Source organism: Astatotilapia calliptera, chromosome 18, assembly GCF_964374335.1.
Source record: "Astatotilapia calliptera chromosome 18, fAstCal68.1, whole genome shotgun sequence".
Lineage (NCBI taxonomy): Eukaryota > Metazoa > Chordata > Actinopteri > Cichliformes > Cichlidae > Astatotilapia > Astatotilapia calliptera.
Window position 1 is genome coordinate 3,356,015 of NC_137439.1, and position 9,241 is coordinate 3,365,255.

Genomic DNA, 9,241 nt, shown 5'->3' on the forward strand with positions numbered 1-9,241 from the left:
TCGAGGAGGGGGCCTAAGGGAACATCTTTCACCATCATACAATCCTGTGATTGCAGCCATTCCCCAGCTCTCTGTGAATGGTACTCATGACCATTGATCAACAACCACTGATCAATGGTCATGAGAATTTGCATAATCATGATGAACTGACCTCCCAGCCCATTGTTCCCTCAGTGGACTGATTTCAGTCATTGTGCAAATGTCTGTTTATAAGATTTGGGGAAACCTGCAGTCAGAGACTGAAGACGGCACTTGGATGAGCGACGAAACGTTTCTCCCACTGAAAACGTCCAGATGAACAGAATCAACTTTTGGAGACTTCACAAACCATCCACAGGATGCGTGACTGCTGCTTTCTTCTACTTTTAAGCGTCAGTGCCTCCACCACATACTGTAGGCCTGTGCTTATTAAAGTCACTATAGAGGAAACATTTTCAAGCACTTTTTTTGTTGTTTTATTTTATTTTTTAGAAAGTTTCCTGATTTCACAAGACAGAAGTGATCCGTTCGCTTGATTTAAAAAAGAATCGTGTCCCTTTTTTCCAAATTAATAACATATCTTAAAATCCCAAAGAGCATCTGGGGATTTTAGTAAGCAATAATGAGCCCTCACTAAGGTGAATACCACTTTATTTTGATTTAGGACTGAAATATTGGCAGATGTTGGTGTCCTTGTCTCTTGAGTGATTGGTTCATATCCTGATCCTTGAGAAACCTTGTGTTATTTTAAAGATCCGAGGAGCAGAGGCATTGAAGGTGGATGGGTTTAAATACCTGTGGTCAGAAATGAGTATATGAGAGGGGGAGCTCAGGTGGAGCAGTTTGAAGATGAAGTTAGAGGCAAGGCTGAGCTGGTTTGGAAGGACCAAAGGATCCCGGAGATGGAGCTGACAGGCAGGAGGAAAGGAGGAGCTCAGAGGAGGATGCCAAGGATAGGGCGAGAAAGAGCGAGGATTTACTGCTGTGTAATCCCGATGAGGAAGCAGCCAGAAGAAGACAAAAGCTCTTTCATAAAAACTCTGTTATAAATGTTTATAAATTTAATTTGTATTTCTTGGCCAGTGGATGCATTAAGCTTCCGTAGAGCGCGTTTTATTTTTAGAGGAAAAGCAGCTTCCGGCGGAAGTGGACTGAAACTTCACGGCTGTGTGGACGTCGGAAGCTGGCAGCTGGAGGTTGACGGTGTTTTGTATCGCTGAGGCTCGGTGGAGCTGCTGGAGGAACCATGTCCGCTCTTCAGCATCTGAGGCTGTTCGTGAAGGAGCGTCTGAGCGCCGTAGCGGAGGAAATCTTCAAGGAGTTTGAGAAAACCGTCCTGCAGTACGAGGAGCAGCTGCACCAGCAGCACCGGGCCCTGAGCTGGACTGCAGACTCTGCAGGTACGTGGGGCAGCAGGCCCGGGAGGAGAAGGACCAGCGCTGCGCTCTCAGGCCGGGCGGACGCTGTTAGCTTAGCCGTCACAGGGTGAGTCCAGCCGGGGCGGAGAGCGCGGAGGAGCCGCTGACAAAGGAGCCGCTGAAGCGGGGATGTGGTGACTTTGACTAGTTTCTCCAATTTAAAATGAAAATATATTTTAAATCTGACATTTGTGGTTCGGTGCACACGTAAAAGCCAGCCAGCAGCCGCAGGAAAATGCCAGAGACCGTGCTGTATCATTCCAGTATAAATTCACTCTGGTTTTATTGGAAAACACCAGAAACCAGTGACAGTTACTGCTCATGTGTAACTTTTTTTCTTTCAAACACATGAAACAGAAATATTGCCCTAACATTTTTTTATGTGCAGTTATTGATGATTCCTTCATTACAAATAACACAACTTTCATTTTATTATTTTAGACGAAGTTAAGTACCAAAACAATAAAGCACTGCTGAGTAACAGTGTCTGTTCTAATAGAAAGGCACCGAGCCCTTAATGGCAGAGAGGCAAGCGGCTGATGCTGTCACTGCGCTCGGGTAATCCTGGGTAACACTGGACATGTCGTGACCCTGCGCGCTCTGTCTCAGTGCACTGAGAGAGAAATGCAGCCAGAAACGGCACAAGTGCAAAAGGTTTCTTCCCCTGGATGGTGGACAGAGCCAGAGACGCTTACACTGAGACTGTAAGCGTCTCATCTCTGCTCGTTTCCTTTTGTTCGGGCTTTAAAGACTTTTACAGATGAATGAGGTTTAGCTTGATCTTACTCTGACGATGATGTTTAACTCTGTCATTACCAAACACTATCACTTCAGTTTACTTCTAGTTGTAGAAGTATTTCAGTAGAATATGCAGTAGTAGTAATATGTAGTAGAATTCAGCAGAGGGGGCACAGAGACCTTTCTGGATGCTCTGAACTGCCCATAGAAGATCTGCCCATGACCTTGATGCTGTGGATACAACTGGACTAGGAACCAACGCTGATGATTTTCAGGCTCACAGCCCTGTACACTCTTGGGTTGCATGATCAGTGGCTGCACACAAGTTTAAGAGTTTAGTGTTTCAAACAAATGACTTAACTTGGAGCAGAGGACCTGAAAGTGCTGATGTGTGAGTACCAGTTTAAGGAGCCAGCAATCGTTGATGGTCACACTCTGTGAGGATACTCATTTATGTCGGTAACTCTTTAACCTTCACTGAGGTGGCAACATCTGGGATAAAATAAATGAAGAAAACACTCGGTTGGTTTTATATGCCTGTTTTTCATCACTGTGCAAACTCATCTGTGGAGAATTAACCTTACGGTGCATCAGCTGCACATGTGCTGCAGGCAGGGACATCCAGAGGAAGTTCTTCTTCAAAGACGTGTAACAGGAATGAGCACTCGGCCGTTGACTCTGCAGATGCCTCTCTCTGTTTCTGCAACTTTAGAACTCAGTGGGATCAAAGACAAGTGCCCCGATGTGAGCGGTCACAATCAGACAAGCGATATATGGAGCGACTGCCTCTTCTTGCTGCTACTTCAATCATGAAACTGCTTAATGATCAGCTGATCGGCTTTTCTGTCGCGAGTCCGTCTCTCTGGTTTGCTTTTGGCCCACTTTGCACCAGAAAGAGGAAACCAGCGGCTGAACAACAGCAGCACGTTTAAGCTTGATCAGCTGTTGTTAGAATGTATTTAATATTACTTTCTACTCCAGGATCTTTTTCTACGTAGCTGACGCTGGTAACTGTGCAGGGGCGGATCTAGCAAAGTTTAGCCAGGGGGGCCGATACGGCATTAACAGGGAAAAGGGGGCACAAAGACATACTTTTCTTTCTTATTCTCATTTAAAATGTCGAGCTTTTAATAAATAGTTATCTGACACCCAAAGTTTTAATTTGATGTAAAAGGAATAGAAGTCAATTACTGTATATAGTGACTATTAAGTCTAATATATATACCCTAGTAAGCTATAGCACTTTTTCCTTTGGGAAGGTACCATCTGTGCAGTCTGCAATTTTGTTGAAGAAAGATGTTGAATCTATTTAATATTTCTTGAAAAATAATTGATTTCTGTGCATTTTTTTTCACACTGCATCAAATTAAGGTTGATTACGTCGATTAAGCATCATGAGGTGGAGCGTGAGGGGTGGTTCCCCATTTTTTATTTATTTATTTTTGTTGTTGCTGGGAGTTGGAACCCTATTAGTTAGGTTGCTTAATATTTACGCTAAGTACTCTTTAAAATACCAGAATAGGGAGGATGGTGTAGGTTTAAGTTTATTAGATTGATCAGTATTGCTGAACTATGAAATATTTTTTTTTGCATACAGGTATAACAGAATAGCTTTAGTGTAGTTGTTGTTTTAAACTTGAGTATGAACTTATACAAAATGCAGCAAGATATTTAAAAAACAGTTTTGTTGATTAAAAAAAACACTATATCGGATTCATATCGGTATCGGCAGATATCCAAATTTATGATATCGGTATCGGACATAAAAAAGTGGTATCGTGCCATCTCTAGTCTGGGCGTGAACTTGTGCCCAAACATGCTCAGAAACATTTGTGTTGCAGGTGTTTGTTACGTGTGGAGGAGCGACATGAAGCCAAGATTTCATTTATTATGAATATCAGAATAAACATGATATTTTCATAATGAGCAATCGGAGAAATTGCATAAAAATCGGGCTAATTGTTGAGGTATCATCAGTCACTTTGACCCTCATCAATCCGAGACGTCATCGTCCATCAGAACAAACCTTGTCGTATCACAGTATGAACTAATTCTTTCTCCCTTTTATCTCTGCAGACCTTCCACAGGAAGATGACTGCAAAGAGGAGGAGAAGGTTTCCATCGAGCTCTGTAAGCAGAAAGAGGCCTCTGCTGTGGACCAGGAGAAACCAGAACCAGTACAGATTAAAGAGGAACAGGAGGAGCTCTACACCGGTCAGGAGGGAGAGCAGCTTATCCTGAAGGAGGAGAGCGAGACAATTATGGTGACTCTTACTTATGATGAAAGTGACCTCAGTGAACCTCAGCACAAGTATGTGGACTCTGGATCTACGACAAATGCAGAGCCACAGCCAGAGGAGCTACATCAGCGTACCAGAAGCACCGCGAAAGCTGTCACATCACACAGTCAGCGTAAACCTGACGTGGGGAAAAAGTCTGTAAAATGTGACGTTTGTGGAAAAACCTTCAAGTATAATTTCCAGATGAAGAAACATTACAGAATCCACACAGGCGAGAAGCCGTACGCCTGCAGCACTTGTGGAAAAAGATTCTATCAGATTTATTTCATGAAATATCACGAAAGAAATCATACAGGTGAGAAGTCACACCTGTGCATCACCTGTGGGAAAAGATTCACTGACCTATCGGCACTTAAAAGGCATACATCGATCCACACAGGCGAGAAGCCGTATTCCTGCGAAACGTGCGGGAAATGTTTCAGGCACAGTGCGACTCTGTTGGTTCACATGAGAACCCACACAGGTGAGAAGCCGTACGCTTGCAACACCTGTGGGAAAAGATTCACCAACTTATCCGCATTTAAAAAACACGCTGCAATCCACACAGGTGAGAAACCGTATTCCTGTAAAATCTGTGGGAAAAGTTTCACTCAGAGCGGGAATCTGACAGTTCACATGAGAACGCACACGGGTGAAAAGTGGTACTCCTGCGAAACGTGTGGCAAAAGTTTCAGTCGAAGTAGCAATTTAACTGTTCACATGAGAACGCACACAGGTGAGAAGCCTTACCACTGCAACACCTGTGGGGAACGATTTAAATACGCCGCAACGCTAAAGAACCACATGGGAACGCACGCAGCAGAGACGTCGCACGCTTGCAAAAAATGTGGGAAAGGCACCAAGGGGGAGTGATAACAATCTGGTCGCTACGGGAACCCATACAGGTGAGATATCAGGGCCCTGAAACACCTGTCGGGAAAAATATTATGAATATGCTTGTGGTAATTTAAAGTCACAAAAACTGCTGTGACTTTATGTTCACAACATCTGTGTGTTGTGCTGAAGAGATATCAACTAGAGCGCAATAAGGCTGGGCTGTGCTTTCATGCAATACCACTTTGTACCACAAGATGGTGAAACAAGTCAGCGTAACCTTTATTTAAGGAGGTAGTAGTGACTCCTTATAAATACTTTATTTAAGTCATGGCATCAGTTCCATCTATTTTACTGCAGGATGTCAAAGACTAGCTCAGTTTCTATATTTTTGACTTTCAGGAAGTTGAATTAACAACTTTAAAATGCCGGAGCATGTTTTTAACATTTTAACACCAGATAATTAATCTGATTAAGCCAGAAAGATGTAAAATATAAAGTATTTCAATATCCTCATAGAAGTGAAAACACAAAGACAAAACAGTTGGAATAAGTTGTTCTTATGCTCTGCTATCATGTGTTCGGCACAGGGATGCAGAATCAGTCCTAAACATGCTTGTTATGTTGTGGTTAGCTGTGATGTCATGTTTTCATGCTGCTGTTCTGAATCAGTCAACATCTGGCTCATTTGTGTTAATGAAGTGCAGCTGTGAGACAAACTCCTCTCAGACTTCTACTTTCAAACTCTGGTACAATGTTTTGTGTCTCCAGGTAAAAACACCTGTTAGCCTTAAATAATGAATGCCATCGTGTGTGGGCGGAGCTTCAGATGAGATGGCCCTCAGTGAAGGTCCAACAGCTGCTCTCTAGGTGCACATCTGCACTTTCTTCAGTATCCTCCTTCTTCTGCGTTTGCTGCTCCTGAAGGCGGCACGTTATGCCGCATGTGATGTGACTTTATGTCATATTTGCGGTGTTGAAGTCAGTCCGTTGTGGCTTATTGATTGTATCCTGTCGGCATCATGCCGACTGAATGGTTAATATCAGCCCCTCCTCAGCACACTGTTCAGTGTTTTATAGTGGACAGTAGGGCTGCCACGATTAGTCGACTAGTCACGATTACGTCGACTATCAAAATCGTCGACGACTGATTTAATAGTCGACGCGTCGTTTGAAGCTTTGTAAGATCACAAAAGACGCAGGAATAAGTAGCAGGATTTAAGAGTGTAATAACAGACTGAAACAGAAGATGGCAGCACTGCATATACAAGGATGCCAGCTGCCGTTAAACCCGGAAGAAGAAGAAGCTGTGTCCCAGAATTCATAGTGCAGCCCAGCGCAGTTTCCAACAATAAACAGCTAGTTAGTTTTAATGTTACTCTTATTATTCTTTCTGGGTCACAAAATAAACGTTTAACATATTTTCAGGCGAGAATGTAGCTGTGTAAACCTCAAATATCTGCTCAGTTTATCAAGACACCGCATATTTTCAAAAGCGCTCCGACGTTTTCGGAGACGTCTGTTACCCACTAGCTCGATAGCGAGCCGGGGTTCAAGGCTCACTAGAGCCGTGAGAACACCGGACTCCCGGCAAATTGTTTTCAAACCCACCGCCGTCTTTCGCTACTCAGGTTAAACATGATATATAAGTCACTTAGATAATTTAAAAATATTATTGTTTGGCTTTTTTCAGTGTTTTATTTGTTCCTGAGTAAATCGGTTTGGCTGAGATTAAAGTTATAGTTTTTACACAGCTGAATAAACGTCAAGCAGACAGCTGATTATCAGAAGTGTGAGATGCTGGAGAATTTACTCCGGTGTCCTGTTATATTTTAGCTAGCAAGGAGTTTATTAAACTTCACCGAAACAATCTGCAAATTTCATTAAAATTTAATAAACTATCATCTTGTCTTTAGTTAGCACAGACCTTAAACACTTAAAGCTGTAAGCTAATGATAGTTATATAAGAGCAGATGCTGCTGGTGCAATAAGCTGTACGTCCAATGGATGATGATCTGATTAGTCGACTAATCGCAAAAAATAATCGGCGACTAATCGACTGTCAAAATAATCGTTTGTGGCAGCCCTAGTAGACAGTATATCAGAGATTAAAGCTGCTCGGCAGTATTTGAAACATTCACATCCAGTTATGAAATTAGACCTTGTGTATGTCCCAGTACCAATATAAACAGTTAATAACATTTATAATTTTGCTGTTTTTACCCCCATGAAGGCCTTTTGTTACACTCAGCTCTTCTTTGCTGTGCCATCCAATTTAGAGGAGCCAGCCTTTGACACAAGGAGAGATGAGACTGTTTATGATGGTTTGAACCCAAAACTCTGTGAGGTGACCAGGCTAATAATCTGTTTATCTGACTAATGCAGCTACACTTTGTACTCAGTCGGTCAGTATTTGTTTTTCAAGCAGAAGCCGTTCCACACAGACTTTAACAGTTAATGACAGACCTGTGATGTTCTGGCTGTTCCCCAGCGGTTTGCACTGCACCTCATTTTTATTTGTTTTAATTAACTTCACACAGAGGTGTCTGAGTTAGTCGTCTGTGGCTCTCCTGGTTTTACAGCAGCGTCTCATCTCACAGCTCCACACACATTTACCGGTCTGACACCTGGGACTTAGAAACACGTCTGCTGTTGATCAGCAAGCAGCAGTCTGCTTGTAACAGTACATCCTATCAGGTGCGTAGTTTAAGACCAAAAATAACCACATAAACACTTCAGTTCTTTAAAATTTAATGACTTTGGGATCTTAAAAGATCACGACCATCCTGTTAGTACGGTGGGTTAGCCAACACTAAACCCCGGGCCGAGTTCAGCAGGGTCGGATAATCTTCTGGAATAACTTGTGAGTAATTGTGTCGGGTCAGAGGAGCGTCTCTTTAGTTACATTTTCAAAAAACATCCCTTTCATCAAATATTTCTGAGTGAGCACGATTCACAGCAGAGCTTTCAGACTCCAAGTGCCTTCTGACTTTAACAGTGATGATGTTTAAGAGCTTGTTGTGTCACACTGTGTGAGACGGGTTGAATGAAGTGTAACTCTGTGTCAGGCAGAACAAAGTGCGAATTTTAAGGTGTCAAATAATTTATCCTTAACGACTGTTACAGAATCACAAACGAATGAAGACGTCTGATAATTATGAGGTTTAACTTCTGTGCTTGAGTTTTGCTGACAAATAACCTTTAATATCAATGTAATCCTTTTTTTTTTCTCAGAAGTATTTTGAAAAATGTCATTCATTTGAAGTTCTGTATAATCCTGTCCATCTTGTAAAAATCCGTTATGCATTGTGGTGATTTATTTAATCTAAGTTTAAAACAAAGGTTTATTGTACAGTAACATCATATCTGAGCCGACTAACGAGCTGTGTTTCAGGTGTTTCTTTGTTTTTCCAAACCATCATAAACAACTAAATTCATATATTGTATCATATTTGATATAACAGCAATCTTTTATATTTAAAAAATAAACATGTCGAAACTTTGACTTGGCTGCTGGTGGACTGTTTCTTGCTAGGTGGGAAAGTCTACCCAGGTGATTAATCTGGGTGTTCCAGGAGGCGACTCACCATCATTAGTGCTGACATGAGGCTGAAATCATTACAGAATAGCATTGTTGTCGTTCTATTACTGTTATCATTTATCTTTTTCAGGGTTGTGGGGAGACAGATAACCATTAGCACTCACATTCACACCTATGGGTAATTTAAAATCACCAATAAACCTAAATTAACCTAACCCCATGTCTTTGGAGTGTGGGAGGAAGCCGGAGACAATCCACACAAACAGGAAGAACCTGGCCAGGTGCAGGAGTGTGGTGGTTAGTTTGTGAGCCACCAGAGCTAACCACCACACCAATGTGCTCGCCTATTATGTTATTCTATACAACAAAATATAGTGCAACTCTGTCACTGGCACAAAAGGTAATACTGTAAGTTTAAAAAGAAGATTAAAGATGAGATAAAGTAACACATT

At 42.1% G+C, this 9,241-nt stretch overlaps 1 protein-coding gene across 2 annotated transcripts; it reads left to right on the forward strand.

Annotated features, from left to right (window-relative positions):
- The first annotated feature begins 254 nt into the window (after positions 1-254).
- On the forward strand, positions 255-8,753 carry LOC113010742 (uncharacterized). Of its 2 annotated transcripts, XM_080292510.1 has the most exons (3): positions 255-1,379; positions 4,212-5,319; positions 6,020-8,753. In XM_080292510.1, the coding sequence occupies exons 1-2, from the start codon at positions 1,226-1,228 to the stop codon at positions 5,285-5,287; spliced, it is 1,230 nt and encodes a 409-aa protein (XP_080148636.1). In that variant the 5' UTR covers positions 255-1,225; the 3' UTR covers positions 5,288-5,319; positions 6,020-8,753. The 2 variants fall into 2 exon arrangements, with proteins under 2 accessions (XP_080148636.1, XP_080148635.1); XM_080292509.1 differs by having other exon boundaries at positions 257-1,379; positions 4,212-8,753.
- Positions 8,754-9,241: the final 488 nt, after the last annotated feature.